This window comes from Carassius carassius, chromosome 14 (assembly GCF_963082965.1).
Source record: "Carassius carassius chromosome 14, fCarCar2.1, whole genome shotgun sequence".
Taxonomy (NCBI): Eukaryota; Metazoa; Chordata; class Actinopteri; order Cypriniformes; family Cyprinidae; genus Carassius; species Carassius carassius.
The window spans coordinates 4937345-4960787 of NC_081768.1; the positions used below are offsets into that span (position 1 = coordinate 4937345).

Below are 23443 nucleotides of genomic sequence, written 5' to 3' on the forward strand. Positions count from 1 at the left end.
TTCGAGCGCAAAGAAAGTGCCACCGTGGCCTTAAAAACACAAACCCATATTATTATTGCAGTGTAGTAGTTCGTGTTTTTCTCAACCTGCGTTCAAATGTAAATACACACTAGCACGCTATCGGTATACATGTATTCAAGTGTGTTTTAGTGTAAGTGTTCAATCTGGATCACCGCAGAAGGAGCAGAGGCAAGAGAGAGGAGATCTCCAGAGCAAAACTCCTCCTGTCCAAAAACAACATGTTCTCCAAATTCACCTCCATCCTGCAGCACGCTGTCGAGGCGGTAAGAGCTTCTAAAACTACACCTGATCGTATTTTAATGACTGTTTGACTAGGAAAATGAGATATTGATAATCGGTTAGTGTCGATGTGCTGAAGGCCTGTTAGCCAAACACATGAGCTAACAGCTTATGTAATAACAGATCAAAGACAAACATCTGAAGCTCTTTTAACGGTCTCCTCACGTGTGTTTAAGGGTGTATTTCCGCTCGATTGTCGTTTATTGTGTTTTTATGATTGGTGGGGACATATTAAGCCTTTGTTTGCTTTGTATTTTAGCAGCTGTGCTAAATCTTGCGCAATTCTCGGCTGTTTTTGGTTAAATGTCTTCATATACGCGAACCTTTTGGGGTTTTAATACATTTAAAGTGATATTTATAACGTTTTCTAAAATGTATTGATTAGTTTAATGTACATTTCACATTATATAATCAACGTTAGCCAGTTAGCATGCTAGCTGGTCATTTGCAGGATGTAAACAAAACAGCTGTTACTATGAAACGCGTACAAATGTACGAATATCTTTTCATATTACTTTACATGAAAACATCTAAATGTACGTATTCACATTAATGTATGTTCAAATTCCCCGACAAAATAAAAACTGTGTATTTTGTTAATGCACATGCACAGCGTCCTATGTCATAACATTAGATGATAAAATGTCAACACAGTTTGCATTTATTTAAAAAGATAGATCGCTCAAGGACTCTTTTTATGAAACATGTTTCTCAAAAAGAAGTTTGTTAGGTTTATTTATTAATAGATACTCTGAAAAATATTGTGACGTTTTTGTTGTTAGAAATGTTAGTGATTCGTCTTCATAATTAATTTTGTGACATCATTTTGTGAAATTAAGGCAATATTAGTTAAAACAGATAATAATTCCGCAAAAACACAATTAAATGTAACTGACAAAAAGTTTTAAAGTTTTTATTTTGAAAAAGCAACATTTGCAGAGTAACAGTTTGCAGAGCACACTTTATTTATTTGTTTGTTTAATACAGTGACCTTCAAACTTTTTTCCTTCAAATGTAAATCTCCAAATCTTTCAGGGGCAATTTTAGTATACACTATTGTAACACAGTGTTTCACACACATGTGCTATGTTGCTTTAAAATACATATATCATGTAGTAGGTATTTATTTTATTTTTTATGTTTGTTTTGTTCCTGTGGCACAGTGTTAAAGCATTGTGTTAGCAGCGCAAAAGGTTGTGTGTTCAATTCCCAGGGAACACACATGCCAAAAAAAAGTATGCTTTGGATAAAAGCGTCTGCCAAATGCATAAATGTTAATGTGTTTTGTTTTGTTATTCAGCTTGCGCCGTCACTGCCATTGCAAGAAGACTTTGTCTATCATTGGAAGGCCATCACACATTATTACATAGAAACCTCAGGTAAGAGATGCAGTGATAGTCAGTCTTGCTTATTGGGCTTTTTTAACATCAAAGAACCATATGTCATCATCCTCTGTTCATGTTTTTGTAGATGACAAAGCCCCAGTGACAGACACCAACATTCCCTCACACCTGGAGCAGATGCTGGATATTCTGACCCAGGAGGAGAGAGAGAGAGAGTCAGGAGAGACGGGACCCTGTATGGAGTATCTTCTCCATCACAAGATCCTGGAGACGCTCTACACCCTGGGCAAAGCAGATGTGAGGGTTTTACTTCGAATTAGTGCTGGTTTTTATCAGTTGCAGACTTGTAAATATTAGGAATGTCACCTGATTGCTTTTTTTTTGTTTAGAAGGCTCTGATCAAAAACCTTCTTATGCATTTACATTACGTTTATTCATTTAGCAGATGCTTTTATCCAAAGCGACTTACAGATGAGGACAGTGGAAGCAATCAAAAACAACAAAAAGAGCAATGATATATAAGTGCTATAACAAGTCTCAGTTAGGTTAACACAGTACACATAGCATGGGATTTTAAATAATAAAAATAAATAAATAAAAATAAAAAAATAACCGATAGAATAAAAAAAGAATAGAGCAAGCTAGTGTTAGAGATCTTTTCACATGCACATGCACATACACACACACACACACACACACACATACAATTGCATAATAAATGAAAAGAAAATAGAATACAAAAAGATTAGAAAGGTAGGTAGATTTTTTTTAAAGAATAGAATTAGAATAGTGAGTGTTAAAGTTAGAGGGTCAAATAAAGATGGAAGAGATGTGTGTTAAGCCGATTCTTGAAGATGGCTAAGGACTCAGCTGTTTGGATTGAGTTGGGGAGGTCATTCCACCAGGAGGGAACATTTAATTTAAAAGTCCGTAAAAGTGACTTTGTGCTTCTTTGGGATGGCACAATCAAGCAACGTTCACTTGCAGAACGCAAGCTTCTAGAGGGCACATAAGTCTGAAGTAACAAGTTTAGGTAAATGGGTGCAGAGTCAGTGGTAGTTTTGTAGGCAAACATTAATGCCTTGAATTTTATGCGAGCAGCTATTGGAAGCCAGTGCAAATTGATAAACAGAGGTGTGACGTGTATTCTTTTTTTTGACTCATTAAACATCATAAATGATGAATTTGGAGCTCTCGCACACTCAATTTGTTTCAGTACAGTTTTTCCGTTAGCAAAATTTTGGAACATTTACGTTCATGCAATACTTAAAATTGCAGCCTAAAAATTTCTGTCTATGTGGGCAGCTGACTAGGTTTTGTAACAGAGCAAAGAGACTCTTAAATCGTGTGGCCAGTAGAGACCTACTCATTTACTGCGAGTCATGTTTAGTAAGAGAGACTGTCAGTTGCTTTGTCTCATTAGGAAAATAACCGCTGGCTGTGTAAAACAGAATGCAAAGCGTCCCAATCTGATTTAACGAACCTTCACACTGCATGTTATTGCTGAGAAAGTGACTAATTTGTTATATACAACTGTGATACTGTAGCTTGTCATTTATTTTTGTAATCAAAATGAGAATCAATGCAGTTCTATGGTATGGGTTGAGTTGACTGTTGATTAGCTAAATAACACCTGTATTTTTCAACAAGTATTTTGGTTCAGATTGTTTTAAAATGGATAGCTCTTCTAATTCTGAATGCTGATTTGGTGAGCTGTGTTTAAATGTATTTTATTATTTATTTTATATAGCACATTTTGTACACAATGGTAATTCAAAGTGCTTTAAAGAAAGAAAGTAAAAATCATGAAGACAAATTATATAAAAAATAAAACAAGCAATGTAAAAACTTTGAAAATTATTAAAAAAATATATATATTTAAAATAAATTTAAAACATTTAAAAATATAAAATGATTTGACATAAAATACAGTGAATATGTAAAATACAGTGCAATCAGTTCGGACATCGCACAGTGCTCATTCAATAAATGCACAGCTAAACAGATGAGTTTTGAGTCTAGATTTAAATGTGACTAGTTTTTTTTAGCACATCTGATACATGGAATACTACAATAATGTAGAAATGCTTTACCATTTAAATAACATATCATTATTTTAATTTGTATTATAGTAGTATTCAGTTTTGCTCACATTTGAGATAAAAAAAAATTATAAGACACTGTTAACCCATTCGCTTATGCAAAAAAAAATAATTTTTAGCTTTTGCGATATCTGCAAACTTTGCCTACTGACTGTTTAATTTGCCTACTTTACCGTATTAATCGTGTGCAATAAATGAATTGATCTTATGATTTGACATACACTACCGTTATAGCATTTGGGGTGGGTCATTTGTTTTTATTTTTTTTAAAGAAGTTACTATTTTTATTCACCAAGGATACACATTAAGTTGGTGACAGTAAAGACATTTATAATGTTACAAAAGATGTCTGCTGTTCTTTTTAACTTTCTATTCATCAAAGAATCCTAAAAAAATTGTGTAATGCTTTACACAAAAAATATAAAGCTGTACAACTGTTTTCAACTTTGATGATAAAGAGAAATGTTTCTTTAGCAGCAAATCAGCATATGAGAATGATTTCTGAAGAATCATATCACACATGATGCTGAAAGTTATGTTTAAGCCATCACATAAATAAAGGACATTTTAAAATATATTTCAATAGAAAACAGTTAAATGTAATAATGTTTTACAATATAATTGTTTATTGGATTTTTGTTTGAATAAATGCAGCTTTGATGAACGAAAGAGACTTCTTTCAAGGACATTTAAAATCGAACAACCCCAAACTTTTGAATGGTGTAAACTAAATGACTGTAAACTAAATGGGTTTTCTTAATACCTTAGTGCCCTCCTGGAATGAAACAGCAGGTTCTGAGTTTCTACACAAAGCTGTTGGGTCGAATCCGCCAACCACTCCTGCCTCACATCAACGTGCACAGACCTGTACAGGTGATCAGAATTACAGTTTTAAACTCTTTTGTGCTTTAAATGTAAAAAATGGCTCAAATTTGATTGTGTTTCCTCAGAAACTGGTCCGCCTGTGTGGTGAGGTTCTGGCTGCTCCTACAGAGAATGAAGAGATCCAGTTTCTGTGTACCGTCTGTGCAAAACTGAAGCAGGACCCTTACCTCGTCAACTTCTTCCTTGAAGTGAGTGATTGAGATGGCATTTGTTTGTGTAGGCAGCGTATAGGCACAGTGGCTATATCTCCCATTGGCATGTCTTCATGTGTTTCTCCAGAATAAGAATAAAAAGTCGGAGGCTGCTAAAGACGGTGGAGCTGATTTGGTGAAAAAGGATCCATCTTCTCCTGATACAGGACAGAACCAAAAGCAAAATCCCAGTCCGGTCACATCTGCACTCAAAGAAGCAGCAGCCTGTCAAGCCACCAGCCCAGGGGAAGCTAGTCCATCCTCCGTCCGCACTACACTGCCAAACAACGACAACTACAACCTAGTCAGCTCACTTCTTAACCTCACTAAGAGTCCAGTAAGTGCAGCTCTTGGTCTCTGACACAAAACAGGCCAGCCTGATGAATTTGATTCTGAGTATTAACTGATCTGGTCTCTTTCTCAGGATGGCCGTATTGTGGTGAAGGCATGCGAGGGTCTGATGCTGATAGTCAGTTTGCCGGAGCCAGCTGCAGCCAAATGCCTCACAGAGAACACTGAACTCAGTCAACTTCTCACGGACCGGCTGGCACAATTCTACCGGGCCCTTCCCCAGTCCATGGACCCTCTTGACATCGAAACTGTGGAGTCTGTAAACTGGGGGTACATGATTTTCTAATCCAATACTTAAGCTGTATTGTTAATACTTATGTTTTAAGCATAATACTAAAATAAATTGACCTTTTTCTTTTTTTTTTTAAATAATTTTAACATATATTTTTAACCTGTATTTTTATGTATCTATAAAACTAATGTGATAATAATAAGTATTATTATTATAATCTATCTTTACTGTTTATTATATATTTTGACCAAACAGACTTTCTTACCAGTTCGATTTAAAAAGTTAAATGCATACAAAATATACAATGTAATGTTTTATGCATGTTTTCTGTTTTCTACATTTAATTTAAATCAAAAACTAAACAATTAAAATAGGTGTACTATTGCTTAATGCATTTAGATCATTGTGAGCATTATGATGATGATTTATTTTTATTGCCAGTCATAAGTCATCACAAACATATTATGAATATTTACTATGTAGCCTAAAATACATGGAACTGTTTTGAATGTTTATTGAGAGTCTGTGTGCATCTGTAGGTTGGATGTGTATAATCTAAAAGAAGATGGTGCAGCTTTCACAGGCAAACGCGCACTCATTTCTTTCCTGTCGTGGCTGGACTATTGTGATCAGCTCATCAAAGAGGCGCAGAAGGTAAAGACAATTCAATCAAAAACCAGAAAATGAGTAAACATTAAGTCATGCTTAAACTGTCTGTCTACAAACAAGAACATATAAGTGGATATTTTTTGTCTAAATCAGATGATGAAAATGTGCAGATTGAGGTTTTTTTGTTTTTTGTAACATGTTTGTGTTTTGCTCCTCTGTGACGTTAGACGGCTGCTACAGTTCTGGCTCGGGCCGTGAGAGAGCGGTTCTTTGTTGCCGTAATGGAGCCTCAGCTAATGCAAACGTAAGTTATGGAGGCTGTCTCAGGGTTGTTTACTAGTCTCACATTCTTTGCAATTGCAGCAGCAGATTGTTTCCTTTCTCACATACATGTTTTCGTACTTTCTCATTTTTGACTCACTCCAGGTCAGAGGTTGGCATCCTGACTTCAACAGCCCTGTTAAACAGGATTATCAGACAGGTGACTTCAGAAGCCCTGCTCCAGGAGACCGTTTACTTCCTGTTGGGGGAGGACACTGGACCAGAGACACCTGCCGGCATTACCCAGCATCCCCTGAGACACAGACTCATAGAACATTGTGACCACTTGTCAGATGAGGTAACCCTGGCTGCCATAACTGCATTAATCGATGCATTTCATCCTCTTTAGACTATATTAAACTAAATCCTATAGAAAATAGAAATATTTATGTGAATATAAATGTATATATAAGTCTCTGTAAAATAAGTCACATATTATCATTGGATGGACACCTCCTTATAGATCTTTTGCCGCTGTTTTAAATGTTTTTATATTCATGTATTTCTGGTTGTAGATAAGCATCATGACCCTACGGCTCTTTGAGCATCTGCTGCAGAAACCATGTCAGCACATTCTGCAGAACCTGGTGCTGCGCTGCTTAGAAGAACGCAACTATATGGAGAACAAGCAGCCCGAGGAACGAGAGGAGCGCGAGCACATGGAGAATGGCCAACTGCATGACGCCGTGTAAGAGCTGCTGCCCCCACTGCTGCTGAACTTCCAGATCGTTCTGATCGATGCGTCTGCATGGTTCTAGAACATGCAAGATGAACTCATTGCCCTGCAATTTCTGAATTAATAATGTTAAATTGCAAGTCAACCAAAGTGATACTTTTTAAATGTGTTTTGGTTGTTGGATGTTGTATAATGATACTGTTGGTGAAGGGATTTAGACGTTTTGATTAATTAGAGTTGAGGTGTGTCATTGTGTTTTATATGTAGACTTACTTTTTAATCTTAATATAATTAATAATTTTAAGCCATTTGCAGAGTGACTTCCCCTAAAAGCTTCAACACTGAGTCTCTGTGACACTGTAACAATGCTCTGTTTGTTCGAGAATGCATTGTAACATACCAACATTATCACGACCAATGCACTGAATTTAAGACTGAATTATCGGTTTGGTGATCACTGCCAAACAGGGAGGGGGTTTGGGAAAACCTGCTTGACCACAGACAAATTACACACTTTACTTTTAAATGAATGCATAATACAACAGCATGTCATGCATTGAGAAATGAACGAGCAAGCAATAGTACATTCATTCTGATCCAGCTTTTGTCTTGATTGGAGAGGATTGCTGATAACAGCATTTAAAAAAAAAAAACGGTTCAAGAAGTAGTTGCATTTATTAGTAACAATCATGGTAGCACTGCACTACACTTTGTTCCTTTAATAATTTTGCTTTAGTGGTGCTTTATTCTGTAGCCTACTTGATTTTTGTTCTTAGATAATCTCCTGTGTATCTTCAGAGATCAAAAAAACTCCATATGTGAGATGTAGCATGCATGCTGTCATCTAATTATATCGCTTTGTTTTGTTTCCTCAGAGATCTTGAAGAAGACCCGCTGTTCTCCGATCTTTCTCCTGATAACAGACTCTCCAGCCCCGATTGGTTAAGCTGCTCTCCACCACCAAGCACAGAACACACAAAGCCTGATGGGAAGACGGAGGTCCACAAAATAGTTAACAGGTACTGCAGGACACCCTTCCATGACACGTCTGACCAGCTGTGATGTGCCAGATTTATCGTTTTGTGATGAGATATAAACTTCCCAGATAAAAATGTAGTGTGCTTTTCTTGTAGTTTCCTGTGTTTGGTGCCTGATGAGGCAAAATCATCCTATCAGGTTGAGGGCACAGGCTATGACACCTACTTAAGAGATGCACACAGACAGGTGAGAAATAAATCAAAGAAAAAGAAAAAAATAGTGAATGTTTGATATATTCCATAGCTTTACTTTTCCAATGCTTTACGAAAAATTAGCTCTCATACCACATGATAATTACATGATTTTACAAATGTGACCCTGGACCACAAAACCAAAAAAATAAAAGTGTGCTACAAGTATTATAAGATTTATTTTATTATGATACATTAAAGAATTAAAAAAGGTTTTGTGGTGCTATAAAAATGAGCATGCATTGCAACATACTAACATTGTCACCACCAATGGAGTGAATCTATATGTTTGGCAACCAGTGGGATGATTATAAAGTCATTATTATAATATTACATAAAGCATTATGAATTTATAGTTTATATTCCGTATTTGGTTGTATGTTGACAGTTTCGGGACTATTGTGGAGTCTGTCAGAGGTGGGACTGGCGTAGCAGTCCAAAACCCTTTGAGAAGTGTAATCTGGACAGTCCTTTTTTCGAAGGACACTTCCTCAAAGTGTTGTTTGACAGAATGGGGCGAATCCTCGATCAGGTGTGTGAACCTAAGATGTTTACTGATATGTGTGACAACATGACAAAAAGGAATCACTAAAGTTGTCAGTGCAACTGCACTAATGCGCTATATCCAAAATATATATATAAATATATATGGAGCTTCGAAAGATATGGAATATAGTGCACAATTATGTAAATGTTTTTATCATTTAAGGGCTCATTCACTTTCATTACGTTTTATTTTTGTTTAAGCAATCCTAAAGTCAGTGTTGGATGACCTGCTGATGTCTCTCTGTCTCTGTCTCCATCCAGCCGTATGATGTTAACCTGCAGGTGACGTCTGTGTTGTCTAAGCTGTCTCTGCTGCCTCATGCTCATCTTCACGAGTATCTGCTGGATCCGTACATTAACCTGGCGCCGGGCTGCAGATCTCTCTTCTCCGTCATCGTCAGGGTACGTCTACTGTCCTCCACGCTGAATCACTACTGTAAACACAATTAGTGCCAATCAAAATGATCCTAGCTCTGCAGTTTTCAAAGAGCAAACCTGATCTTTTTAATGGACTGCTTCATATAGCCTGACATATAAACTGACTCTAACAGGATTAATTTAGATGATTTAGATGATTTTATTTAGACACCTCTTAGACTGACCCATTGTTTATATGGATGCTTTGATCAGGTGGTTGGTGATCTGATGTTGAGAACTCACCGCATTCCTGATTTCACCCCTAAACTCCTGTTGGTGAGGAAGAGACTTCTGGGACTTGAGCCAGAGGGGATGAGGTAAGGTTTAGATGGATGTATGTGTATTTGCACAAAAGATGCATAAAACGGTATCAATGTTTATTAATCTTAAAGCAATGTGGGTAGCACTTTATTTTACAGTCCTGTTCCTCATGTACATACTATGTACTTATTATAGTAATTACAATAACTATGTAATAACTAAATACTAACCCTGAACCTACCCCTAAACCTAACCCTACTCCATGTAGTTACCTTGTGTTACCAGAACTTTCTTAGATAAATACACTGTAAGTTCACTATAAGTACATGTTAGTACATGTACTGTAAAATAAAGTGCAACCACAATGTGACTATATTATGATTCACTATATGAACATTTCATGTATTGTGCAGCCTCAAAATAGATTATTTCTTTGCTGATTATCTGTGACAAAGAGGTTCATCTTTGTCCTACAGCGTTGATCACGAGACGTTGCTCGAGGGGGTGATTGTTCTGGAGGAGTTCTGCAAAGAGCTCGCGGCTATCGCTTTTGTGAAGTTCCATGCATCCGCCTCCACTTCCCCCTGATCCTCCCGCCACTGTGCACAGGACACAAACAGATGAATACAGATGAAAGGGGGCGGATGTCACAGGAACGACAAACCCAACTGCACTCATCCTGCGGCAGGACTCGCATTCAAGGATGTTTCATTCGCGTTATCTCTGGGATGTTTCCATAACTCCGATTGAGCGTACTGTTTTAAATGCAACGGAGAGGAGTATTTCATAATGGGAAATGTGATTCTCGTGGAACTGCCCATCTGGAGAGGATTTTGTAGCATTGACATGTAAAGGAAAAAGTATAAAACCTCCTAACTTAATGCCAAAAAATTAGGTTCAAACGTACAAAACAAAATGGACTTAAATTCAATTTAAGTAATGAAAACATACAATAAGTAAAATGAAAAACGCTGACTGCTAAATTAAATATTTAATTATTAATTATTGTTTGTCATTTGCAGTATCAGAGATGCTGTCATCTGCCCTCAGTTCCTCTGAGAAAAATAGTGCTGATGAAACAAATATCAAATGCAACACGAGTTAATTCATAATGAAAAAGTACAATAACTCAGGATTCAAATTCTATCTGTGTTTGAATAATTGGAGAACCAGAAAATGAGCAAACTTTTAAGTGAATCCTCATTATTTATTTTTTTCTGGTAGCGTTTGCCAACGTTTTTTAAGTTAACAGAAAGCAATGCGGTCTGGACTGATTTGAGATTGGGCACATTTGCACTCAAACCGGTTTCCACTGGTGCATGCCCAGAGAGCTGTTCATCCTTTATGTTCCTGACAGTGTTCCGAAATCATTTTAGTTGTTAAACTTGCCATGTTGTGTGTGTGCCTTGGTCTCAGCTAGACAATATCTGTGTCCTTCATTCTGTATCATCACATATTTATTATAGATTTAAAAGATCATTTTAAAGGAATAATTCACCTAACAAAACAATAATAATGTACTGTATATGTCCTTATGTTGTTGAAAACCAATAGTTTCTATGAAACAACATGCAATGGATGTGCCTGAAATAGTGATAGACACAAAAAGTACCCTAAAAATGATTCATTTAATTTGTGCTCTTTATACCAAGTTCTCTAAAGCAACTGTTATAGATTTGTGTGAACTAATAGGGAAAATTTCATAAGTCAAGATTTTCAGTGAATGAGTTTAATTTCAGTCTGTTTCTCAAACCGAGCTGTTGTACAATTAGGAAGACTTAATATTATACATTTATTTGAGATTTTTTTTAAAGCTTGGTAGCAAAAATAATATGTAAAATATATATATATATATATATATATATATATATATATATATATATATATATATATATATATATATATGGAACAACTTTATGGTGAGTAAATTATGACAAAAGGTTTTTGTTTTATTTTTAGGTGAACTATTCCTTTTAAAGCTCAGAAACGATTAGCTGGTTTAGAGTTTAGCTGCTTCCTTACAAGGGATCTTTAACATTGTATGTTTGCATTATGTGGCAGTGTGGTATTATACCAGCAATAGTGTTATTCATCAGGCTGCTCTCTTCATCTTCTCCTGCTCTTTGTAAAGGACGTGCTGCTCTAAATGCACACCGTGTACATTTGGCAAAGAAGGGGCACAGCTTGAAGTAGGGTTGGGTTTTTTATTTTATTTTTGGACGGCTGGCTTCCAGGGCCTTCTCACAATGACTTGGCATCTTGGCTTGATGTAACAATCTTTACAGGGTTTAGATTTATGTATCGCAATCATTACTTTGCATTTTTCCATCCATAATATATGAGTATATTTAAAGCGGCATCGAGTAAAGATTTGCATTTATTTAGAAAAATTGCACACTAGTGTCTGTTTATGCATTTTACATGTCTTGTCTTTTTAATTTAATTTTCTTTAAAACCAAAGGATGTATCATCACAGGAGCAACATGACTGCTTCAGAGAAAAAGAAAAATAAGGCATCTTTTCCTTTTTTTAATTCTTGATCATGCACATTTTATACAGTTCAGAACTGTGTATATAGGAATGTACAGTTATAACTGTAGTGATGTCTGGTGTGAAATGCATGCAAGGTCGTATCTGTTAATATGCAGCAGAGGAAAGCATATTCCTTCTCTATCTGACCTTCCATTGTTTTTGTTTTTTTTAGTTTTTGTTTTGTCTTCTTTTGCCTATTTATGGGGATATTTGTGATGCCTTATTTTAAATGCAGTAATTGGTTTAAGCCCATAAACTCTGCAATCCTGGTTTTGAGTTATACATCTAAGAAGAAATTGTCTTTATTTAATGTCCATTTTATTAACTTTTTTTTTTTAAAAGTTGAAAATCAAAGTTCCATTGGTTAAAATAATTATGAGCTTTCTGCTGTAAACTTTTTTTTTCTCTGAATATGTAATTCCTGTGCTTCGACCCAATCACTGTTCTGCTTGACTGATTTATTCCCGTCACTTGTACAGATGTAGCTCACTCGTTTGTCAGGAGGGATCTTCTGTTGAATTTGAACACCACTGCCATGGTGTCACAATGTGACACTTTTTAGAAGAAAAAGAAAGTTAACCGGTTACCATTTTAGGGATGAAATGTCTTGTGATCTCAGTTGCTTGATTCTGCTGGGCCGGTAAATCTCTTTAAAGAGGTTTGCTGTGTCCTGTGGCTTACATTTAATTAATTTCACTCCGTCCTAATTAAAACATTTGCTTTCTTCAAATTTGTTATTGATTGGTTTTGATGTGCAGTTTATTCTGACTAAATTGAATGTTTTTGCATTGTTGCGAATGTTTTTGTATTGCTAATATTTCACTTCAGAAGATGCAGATTGGATGTGGGTTCCTGAACTCCAGTTGGACTCTCACAGTGGATGAAGTTTGTGGAGTTGGTGTATTTAGCTGTTTTAAGAGGGCAACCCAACCGGTCAGTTAAGGTTATGGGTTTCATTTCATGGTGGTCCATCTTATGTTCTAATTTTAAAAACTCACAGACTGATGCAGATGGCCTGTGGGCTGTAGTTTGGACCTTCATTTCTGCAAATTTTCACTCCCAAAACAGTGTGCCTGTGGCCAGTGAAAATGTTTTCACCAGAGAGAGGAGCGGTCTCAACTGGTTAATTGTGGAGGTATGACTGTTCATAGCATCTCAACCTGTAAAGGAGGGGTTGAAAAGTAAGAGGGATTTATTACATAAAAAAAGGTCATTTTACAAGTGAAAAAATGCAGTTCATATATATATATATTCATTTGCAAAATAAGTAACTTTTATTCTATGCTTTAAACCAAATATATACAATCAAAATGATTATACAATTTTAATCATTTGTATTTTTTTTATATAATTTTACTGTTTGTGATGATATACTTTTTTATGTTTAATAATGATAATGTGAATAATAAAATGTCAAAAGAAATAGAAGCAGACGAAACCAACATAACGAAGTTAAAAAGGGGACAACCTTATCTTTCGTCTGAATCGTGTACGCATGTTTCAATCACTTCGACTATTTTATGTTCAATTAAATTTGCGTATTTGCATTTTCTAGCGCATTTACTTCTCGGGTGATATCAGTGGTAGCCAATGACCTACACATATATCTGTTTTATCAAAACTATTGCTAAGAGAAATTATTCAGGCAGGTCGCTGTACATTACTAGCAACCCTAAATTCTAAGTCTTGGCTGATCAGATCCGTGCACTTTATTCTCTGATAAAACCGAAAGGAACCGATCCGGACCGGACGCGGCGTTATCGGGCATGTCTGCGCGCGGTGAGTGGAACGCGCGTTTATGCATTATGATCATCATCATCATCAGGCAGGACCTGTCATGTCCAGTAATTCCAGTCACTGGCATTATCTGCTCATGCTGCAGAATTTGAGCGCTTATTATCAGGCTCGTCGTGAATGCTGTATTAAAATCAATTTCGATCTTCTCTGAATCTCTCATCCATAATATAACACATCGTTTACTCAATAACTCGCACTTAACTCGTTAAGTGAATTTTTTGTTTGTCATAATTTAATGACAGTGTGTCAGAATATCGTTTTTTTTTTTTTTTTTTTTTTGCCCAAATTCAGTTCACGTAACTTATACACCAGATGGCACCAGAGTAGAGCTCACCAGTCACCACAATAAAGCAGACCTGGGCTAGTTGTCACACCGCTTTGTGATTAACGTATTTCTTCTGGTGTGTTTATGCCTGAAAAAGTCGATTGATGTAGATGCTTAAAGTATAACCTTGGCAATGTTGCCAAGTCCGCGGTTTTAAAACGGTTTCCGCGGGTTGTGAAAGTGAAAGTGAAGTGACATTCAGCCAAGTATGGTGACCCATACTCAGAATTTGTGCTCTGCATTTAACCCATCCGAAATGCACACACACAGAGCAGTGAACACACACACACACACTGTGAGCTGTGAACACACACCCGGAGCAGTGGGCAGCCATTTATGCTGCGGCGCCCGGGGAGCAGTTGGGGGTTCGATGCCTTGCTCAAGGGCACCTAAGTCGTGGTATTGAAGGTGGAGAGAGAACTGTACATGCACTCCCCCCCACCCACAATTCCTGCCGGCCCGGGACTCGAACTCACAACCTTTCGATTGGAAGTCCAACTCTCTAACCATTAGGCCACGACTTCCCTTTGTTTTTCATGTCATCGGGTTGAAGCGACCCCAATAATGTGATATTTAGCCCCTAAAATGCTAATTTTACCTGGGGAACCCCGCTCAAAAACTTGCATTTCATCCCCCAGAACACAATTTTTATCGGGTGACCACCCTCGAAACGCGATTGGGCTAGTTTTTGTTGTGAAAACCTGGCAACCTTGAACCTTACATAGCGTCTTTCAGGAATGAAAACGAGGCTGTGTGGAACTGAATTACAGTGTGTAAATTCAATAAATTGTACTGTTGTTTAACTATAAAAACATCTTTCTGTCTTCCAGGACACAAAAGCTCCATAAAACAGCTTTGAAAATCTTCCACTAGACTTAAACGTCTACAGCTTTGAAAGTTGGAACATTAATTTTAAAGATTATAAGTGTATCCCTCAAAATCTTGTTTCATTTCCACTTTCAATATGTTATACAATTTCAATTAGTTTCACATAACAACGGCAAAAACTGTAGGCTACCTGTTAAATACACAAAATATATTAATGGTGCAATGTTAAGTGCAACTGAGGTTTGTGGAATGTCCCAAGGTTTTTGTATCACAGCTCAGCATTTTATTGTTTTAATGCTGATGCTCTTAGGTAAATCAATATATCAGTCCATGTTATTGAACAACGGCCATGTTCAGAGGATGAACTGTGTGAAGGAGTGAAGCAGCTTTACCACTAATGCACATCCAAGCAACATCCTGAAAGATAAAATCATCTTATTGTACTTTATTAGCACCCCTTTCTATAGGAAAGCAGCTTTTTTTTATCTTTGAAATTAATAAAACATTTTTTGATCTTATCTGAAGCAATCGTTTATCAATGTAGCTTATATTCACCAAGGCTGTATTTATTTGATCATAAAAAACAGCAATACTATTACAAATATTACAATTTACAATAACTGTTTTATATTTTATTTTAAAGTTACTTTTTTTTCCTGTAGTGTCAAAGATGAATTTTCAGAATTATTCAGTCACATGATCCTTCAGAAATCATTTTAATGTGCTGATCTGCTGCTCAAGAAACATTGATTATTATCAATATTGAAAATAGTTGTGCTGCTTAATATTTTTTGGAATAAATTTTGTGAGATTCTTCAGGATTATTTGATGAATAGATAGCTAAAAAGAACAGCATTTGTTCAAAATATAATCTTTGTGATAATGTAAAAGTCTTTGCTGTCACTTTTGATCAATTGAATGCATCCTTTAAAAAAAAAAACTTTGTTAAAAAATAATTACAAATCTTACTGGCTAAACGAAGTGTGTATACAAGCATTTTACTGGCCATCTTCCACCCTAGATATCAACATCAGAAAAACATTAAAAAAATAAAATAAATAATAAAAAAACATTATCAGTTGATCGTTATTACAAACCATGAAAGCTGGGTTTCTTAACACTTAAATAATATGGTTCTGTAGGAAATAATAATGGGATATAATGATATTACAATGACGTATTTTTATAATAATGATGATAAACATCATGACTCAGTATATGTTAATGATGAGAAACTATCTTAATATAATGGCATACTAGCTCATAGTAATGACTTAATAAAAAATTGTTATCAACTGTGACAGAAACCGACTTCCATAGATGTCACCTTTATTTATATAGCGCTTTAAACAAAATACATTGTGTCAAAGCAACTGAACAACATTCATTAGGACAACAGTGTCAATAATGCAAAAATGATAGTTAAAGGCAGTTCATCATTGGATTCAGTTGTCATCTCTGTTCAGTTAAATAGTGTCTGTGCATTTATTTGCAATCAAGTCAACGATATCGCTGTAGATGAAGTGTCCCCAACTAAGCAAGCCAGAGGCGACAGCGGCAAGGAACCGAAACTCCATCGGTGACAGAATGGAGAAAAAAACCTTGGGAGAAACCAGGCTCAGTTGGGGGGCCAGTTCTCCTCTGACCAGACGAAACCAGCAGTTCAATTCCAGGCTGCAGCAGAGTCAGATTGTGCAGAAGAATCATCTGTTTACTGTGGTCTTGTCCTGGTGCTCCTCTGAGACAAGGTCTTTACAGGGGATCTGTATCTGGGGCTCTAGTTGTCCTGGTCTCCGCTGTCTTTCAGGGATGTAGAGGTCCTTTCTAGGTGCTGATCCAGCATCTGGTCTGGATACGTACTGGATCCGGGTGACTGCAGTGACCCTCTGATCTGGACACAGACTGGATCTGGTGGCCACGGTGACCTCGGAACAAGAGAGAAACAGACAAATATTAGCGTAGATGCCATTCTTCTAATGATGTAGCAAGTACATAGGTTGTTATGGGAAGTGTTTCCGGTTCCGGTTTACCTAATTAATGCAGCCTAAAAATCCTTTAACGGATTTGGATAATAAAAGCATATTAGTATGTTATGTGTATGCCAGGTTAAAGAGATGGGTCTTTAATCTAGATTTAAACTGCAAGAGTGTGTCTGCCTCCCGAACAATGTTAGGTAGGTTATTCCAGAGTTTGGGCGCCAAATAGGAAAAGGATCTGCCGCCTGCAGTTGATTTTGATATTCTAGGTATTATCAAATTGCCTGAGTTTTGAGAACGTAGCGGACGTAGAGGATTATAATGTAAAAGGACCTCATTCAAATACTGAGGTGCTAAACCATTCAGGGCTTTATAAGTAATAAGCAATATTTTAAAATCTATGCGATGCTTGATAGGGAGCCAGTGCAGTGTTGACAGGACCGGGCTAATATGGTCATACTTCCTGGTTCTAGTAAGAACTCTTGCTGCTGCATTTTGGACTAGCTGTAGTTTGTTTACTAAGCGTGCAGAACAACCACCCAATAAAGCATTACAATAATCTAACCTTGAGGTCATAAATGCATGGATTAACATTTCTGCATTTGACATTGAGAGCATAGGCCGTAATTTAGATATATTTTTGAGATGGAAAAATGCAGTTTTACAAATGCTAGAAACGTTGCTTTCTAAGGAAAGATTGCGATCAAGTAGCACACCTAGGTTCCTAACTGATGACGAAGAATTGACAGAGCAACCATCAAGTCTTAGACAGTGTTCTAGGTTATTACAAGCAGAGTTTTTAGGTCCTATAATTAACACCTCTGTTTCTTCAGAATTTAGCAGTAAGAAATTACTCGTCATCCAGTTTTTTATATCGACTATGCAATCCATTAGTTTTTCAAATTGGTGTGTTTCACCGGGCTGCGAAGAAATATAGAGCTGAGTATCATCAGCATAACAGTGAAAGCTAACACCATGTTTCCTGATGATATCTCCCAAGGGTAACATATAAAGCGTGAAGAGTAGCGGCCCTAGTACTGAGCCTTGAGGTACTCCATACTGCACTTGTGATCGATAGGATACATCTTCATTCACTGCTACGAACTGATGGCGGTCATATAAGTATGATTTAAACCATGCTAATGCACTTCCACTGATGCCAACAAAGTATTCAAGTCTATGCAAAAGAATGTTGTGGTCAATTGTGTCAAACGCAGCACTAAGATCCAATAAAACTAATAGAGAGATACACCCACGATCAGATGATAAGAGCAGATCATTTGTAACTCTAAGAAGAGCAGTCTCAGTACTATGATACGGTCTAAATCCTGACTGGAAATCCTCACATATACCATTTTTCTCCAAGAAGGAATATAATTGTGTGGATACCACCTTTTCTAGTATCTTGGACAGAAAAGGGAGATTCGAGATTGGTCTATAATTAACTAGTTCTTTGGGGTCAAGTTGTGGTTTTTTGATGAGAGGCTTAATAACAGCCAGTTTGAAGGTTTTGGGGACATGTCCTAATGACAATGAGGAATTAATAATAGTCAGAAGAGGATCTATGACTTCTGGAAGCACCTCTTTCAGGAGCTTAGATGGTATAGGGTCTAACATACATGTTGTTGGTTTAGATGATTTAACAAGTTTATACAATTCTTCCTCTCCTATGGTAGAGAATGAGTGGAACTGTTCCTCAGGGGGTCTATAGTGCACTGTCTGATGTGATACTGTAGCTGACGGCTGAATGGTTGCAATTTTATCTCTAATAGTATCGATTTTAGAAGTAAAGTAGTTCATAAACTCATTACTGCTGTGGTGTTGGGAAATGTCAACACTTGTTGATGCTTTATTTTTCGTTAATTTAGCCACTGTATTGAATAAATACCTGGGGTTATGTTTGTTTTCTTCTAAAAGAGAAGAAAAGTAATCGGATCTAGCAGTTTTTAATGCTTTTCTGTAGGATATGTTACTTTCCCGCCAAGCAATACGAAATACCTCTAGTTTTGTTTTCCTCCAGCTGCGCTCCATTTTTCGGGCTGCTCTCTTTAGGGTGCGAGTATGCTCATTATACCATGGTGTCAAACTGTTTTCCTTAACCTTCCTTAAGCGTAAAGGAGCAACTTTATTTAAAGTGCTAGAAAAGAGAGAGTCCATAGTTTCTGTTACATCATCAAGTTGTTCTGAGGTTTTGGATATGCTAAGGAATTTGGATACATCAGGAAGATAACTTAAAAAGCAGTCTTTTGTGTTAGAAGTGATGGTTCTTCCATACTTGTAACAAGAAGTAGAATTTACAATTTTGGCTATATGAATTTTGCAAAGAACTAAATAATGATCTGAGATATCATCACTTGGCTGAATAATTTCAACACCATCAACATCAATTCCATGTGACAGTATTAAATCTAGAGTATGATTTCGACAATGAGTAGGTCCTGAAACGTGTTGTCTAACACCAATAGAGTTCAGAATGTCTATAAATGCTGATCCCAATACATCGTTTTCATTATCAACATGGATATTAAAATCACCAACTATTAAAACTTTATCTGCAGCCAGAACTAACTCAGATGTAAAATCACCAAACTCTATAATAAAGTCTGTATGGTGCCCTGGTGGCCTGTATACAGTAGCCAGTACAAACATAACAGGGGATTTATCATTAACATTTGTTTCTTTGGATAATGTTATATGAAGTACCATTACTTCAAACGAGTTATACTTGAAGCCTACCCTCTGAGAAATCCTGAAAACGTTGTTATAAATTGAAGCAACACCTCCACCTTTGCCTTTTAGACGCGGCTCATGTTTATAACAGTAATCTTGGGGGGTGGACTCATTTAAAATAATGTAATCATCAGGTTTTAGCCAGGTTTCTGTCAAACAGAGTACATCTATATTATGATCAGTGATCATATTATTTACAAAAAGTGTTTTCGTAGAAAGGGATCTGATATTCAATAAGCCAAGCTTTATCATTTGTTTATCCATATTGCTTCTGTTTTTTATTTGTTGAACCTCAATTAAATTGTTAATCTTAACCTGGTTTGGACGTTTTTTGTTTTTTCTAGTTCGGGGAACAGACACAGTCTCTATAGTGTGATATCTAGGTGAAAGAGTCTCTATGTGCTGAGAATTAACTGACCTCTGTGACGGGAGGCAGCTAGCAGACGGTCGGTTTAGCCAGTCTGTCTGCTTCCTGACCTGGGCCCCAGTTAGTCAAGTATAAACACTAAGACTATTTGCCATATTTCTAGAGAGAAGAGTGGCGCCACCCCAGGAGGGATGAAGACCATCTCTTTTAAACAGGTCAGGTCTGCCCCAAAAGCTCGTCCAATTGTCTATGAAACCTATGTTATTCTGTGGGCACCACTTAGACATCCAGCCATTTAGTGATGACAATCTGCTATGCATCTCATCACCACGGTAAGCAGGGAGGGGACCAGAGCATATTACAGTGTCTGACATCGTGCTTGCAAGTTCACACACCTCTTTAATGTTATTTTTAGTGATCTCCGACTGGCGAAGTCGAACATCATTAGCGCCGGCATGAATAACAATCTTACTGTATTTACGTTTAGCATTAGCCAGCACTTTTAAATTTGCCAAGATGTCAGGCGCTCTGGCTCCCGGTAAACATTTGACTATGGTGGCTGGTGTCTCTATATTCACGTTCCGTACAATAGAATCACCAATAACTAGAGCACTTTCATCAGGTTTCTCAGTGGGTGCATCACTGAGTGGGGAGAACCTGTTTAATGTTTTGATCGGAACAGAAGAGCGGTGTTTTGACCCACGACTACGCTGCCTCACCGTCACCCAGTTGCCCTGCTGCTGGGGCTCTGTTTCCGGAACCGAACAATGTATAGGAATCCCTGAGCTAGACGCATCCAAAGCCGTATCTAGAGCCCTAACATTCTTACTGTCCTCAATTAAAGTTTGGATGCGTGTCTCTAATTCTGAAATCTTCTCTGTCAGCCTAACTATTTCCCTGCATTTATCACATGTGAATCCCTCATCTGCGACAGAGATAGATAAACTGTACATGTGGCAAGAGGTGCAAGAAACAATGATAGGAGAAGCCATTACTCACCGTGCTTGATGAAAATTCTTACTGCGGTTGTTTGATGAACTTAGACACAGCGGACAACTAGGAAGAAGCATTTTTCTAACAGTAGACTGGATTGTAGTGTGTGTGTGTGTGTGTGTCTGTACCAGTATATATATGGTTTATGAGGACAAATGTGTATAATGACATGGGTACTACAACGTAAACATGGTTTATGAGGATACTTCCCGTGTCCCTGTAAAACAAAAGGCTTAAAAAACATACAAAACGGTGTTTTATGAAATATAAAAAATGCCAGTATTTTTCTGTAAGGGGTAGGTTTAGGTGTAGGGCGATAGAAAATACAGTTTGTACAGTTTAAACCATTATGGCTATGGAGAGACCCCATAAACCACAAATGCAAGTGTGTGTGTGTGTGTGTGTGTTCTTTCATATTTGTGTCCAACAGTAGCGCTGCTCATCCCATAATTGCCCCGCCCTGCTTCTGCACCAGGGCAGCAGAGCTCTACCTGTTAGACTGCACCATCACTGGCCTATCCTTGGCAACCGGTACCGCGGTAACCCGAGTCTCCTCCTACACTTCCTCCCAGTCCGGACACCAGAATGCATGCAGCGAGGACACACAGCATCAGCACTTTCGTGAGTGTGCGTGGCCGTGTGCGAATGTGAATTATTGATGAGGACGCAGCCTCAGAAGGTCTTGTCGGGCCGTCCTGTGAGTGTGTGAGGTTGGAAGGGTGTGAGTGTGTTTATGTCTGTCAGTAGAGATGGGGGAGAAGAGTGCAGTGCACCAGCAGAAACAGCTTCCTTACGATGGACTGTGCAACTACGCCCAAAAAATTACGTCCTGCTTCGGATTGGATGGTAAGCGCAGTTTTGCACATGATTTATGTGCTTGTCTCTATAGGAGGTTTTTTTTTTCTTTGTGTTTGCACTCGGTTTGTGTTCATGTAGCATCGTTTTGCTTTGTAATATGTGTGCTGAAGCAGGACTGGTTTTTATTAGGAGAAACAGGGCGGTTGGCTGTGCAGCAGAAAGATTCATTCTCACTCTACCTCTGCCTTTAATTTGCTGTATTTAGTTGGAGCTAATTTGCTGTACTCTTCACATCACACTAAAAACTCCTCCATAAAGGAAAGATGGAAGTGAGTGAAGAGAAAAATACATTTTTTATAAGATAAAGATTAACAACAGCTTTGCTCAGATACTGAACTGATGTCGGTGGATGAATGATTTCAGTGCTCAAGAGCATGTTGAACTCTTCAGTTTATTTGTTGTTCAAGTTTGAGGCATGTTTCAAATGTTAGAGCTCAAGTATCATATGAGTAGAGATTAAGATGATGTAGCATTTTTTGGCATTCGTTGCAATCAAACAAAAACAGATGGAAGTCACTTGCCAATTTTTAGGATTACAGCAAATATTGTGCAAATTTAGAGTTGTAATACTGCACTGATCAAAATTAGTAATCTCTCTCTCTATATATATCTATATATCTATCTGTTTATATATATATATATATATTGTATTATATTTATATGTTATATATTTTTGTGTTTTATACATATATACATACATGATTGATTAACAGAAGTATTCACAATTTTTTTGTTTAAAAATTCTCCTTTGAATATTCAACTAAAACAATATCTACGCATCTGATGTTGTGTTGGGTAAACTGTTTAAAGTGTTCAATTTCAGCGATTTTCATTATCAGCAATTTAACATCTTATTGTTATTAAATTGATTAAGCTAGTTTTCGAACCTCTTTTTCGAAAACACTGATGTGTCAAATCTGATGTCCTTAGTCCAAAATGCACAAAATGATAGAGAAGCAGAGTTTCTGATTGGCCAAATATGCTCTTTGCAGCTACTGAAAACCCCTATCAGTCAACCACCTTAGCCTGAGGCATCTTAACTTTTAACATTTTAACATCAACACTGTCCAATACATTTGAATACCCTTCTTGAATTAATTTCAATTCACCAAGAGCATCCAGAGGCAGTAAAGTTTAATATTCAGCGAGTTCTTCCGTACCTTTTTGCGTTGTATCAAAGTAATTATAGGAACATTTTTGTTCTAAGCACAAATGTTTTCAGTGTTTATTGGTACATTTATTTTCTCTTTTCATAACATTTTTTGAAATGCTTTTCATGTTGATGTAAACATAGTGCATGCGTCATGTGAAAGGCCTTGAGAGAGATCAGAAGAGATCTTCATATAACAGAGACAGCAGAGCTGTATTATTCATGAAGCCCTATATCACTCAGAAGCAGAGAAACATCACGAGAAATGCAAGTTCATCCTCTTTTCCATCTCAATCACTCTAAATCCATCTCATTACATCTCTCTTTTCCCCTCCCTTTAAAATCTAATTTTCAGCTGACATGTAAATTATGTTCAGCATTTGACAGTTTAAAGATTACATGCATAATACTAATCCTCCTCAGT

General features: G+C 37.0%; 2 protein-coding genes across 3 annotated transcripts in view; both read left to right on the plus strand.

Moving 5' to 3' along the window:
- The first annotated feature begins 79 nt into the window (after window positions 1–79).
- Window positions 80–11291, plus strand: LOC132156763 (FHF complex subunit HOOK interacting protein 2A-like). The gene is made up of 18 exons (XM_059565768.1): window positions 80–98; window positions 179–284; window positions 1601–1679; window positions 1771–1940; window positions 4514–4618; window positions 4696–4818; window positions 4910–5158; window positions 5246–5442; window positions 5944–6058; window positions 6241–6317; window positions 6440–6632; window positions 6850–7022; window positions 7886–8029; window positions 8144–8234; window positions 8628–8771; window positions 9047–9187; window positions 9416–9519; window positions 9940–11291. The coding sequence occupies exons 2-18, from the start codon at window positions 240–242 to the stop codon at window positions 10049–10051; spliced, it is 2262 nt and encodes a 753-aa protein (XP_059421751.1). The 5' UTR covers window positions 80–98; window positions 179–239; the 3' UTR covers window positions 10052–11291.
- A 2263-nt stretch (window positions 11292–13554) lies between these two features.
- LOC132156764 (actin-binding LIM protein 1-like) overlaps window positions 13555–23443 on the plus strand; it is a 49910-nt gene continuing 40021 nt past the window's right edge. Inside the window, exon 1 of one of the 2 annotated variants that reach the window (XM_059565779.1) lies at window positions 13555–13774. In XM_059565779.1, coding sequence (XP_059421762.1) covers window positions 13762–13774 — 13 coding nt within the window. In that variant the 5' untranslated portion in view covers window positions 13555–13761. Of the gene's footprint in view, window positions 13775–21638; window positions 21858–23443 lie in introns of those variants that run through there. The other variant, XM_059565774.1, reaches the window with a different exon arrangement.

Coding starts and splice junctions, on each gene's coding strand:
- LOC132156763 (XM_059565768.1), top strand. CDS start 240: ATGTTCTCCAAATTCACCTCCATCCTGCAGCACGCTGTCGAGGCG. Junction 1,941..4,513: donor ACACCCTGGGCAAAGCAGAT/GTGAGGGTTTTA, acceptor TTAATACCTTAG/TGCCCTCCTGGAATGAAACA. Junction 6,318..6,439: donor GAGCCTCAGCTAATGCAAAC/GTAAGTTATGGA, acceptor GACTCACTCCAG/GTCAGAGGTTGGCATCCTGA.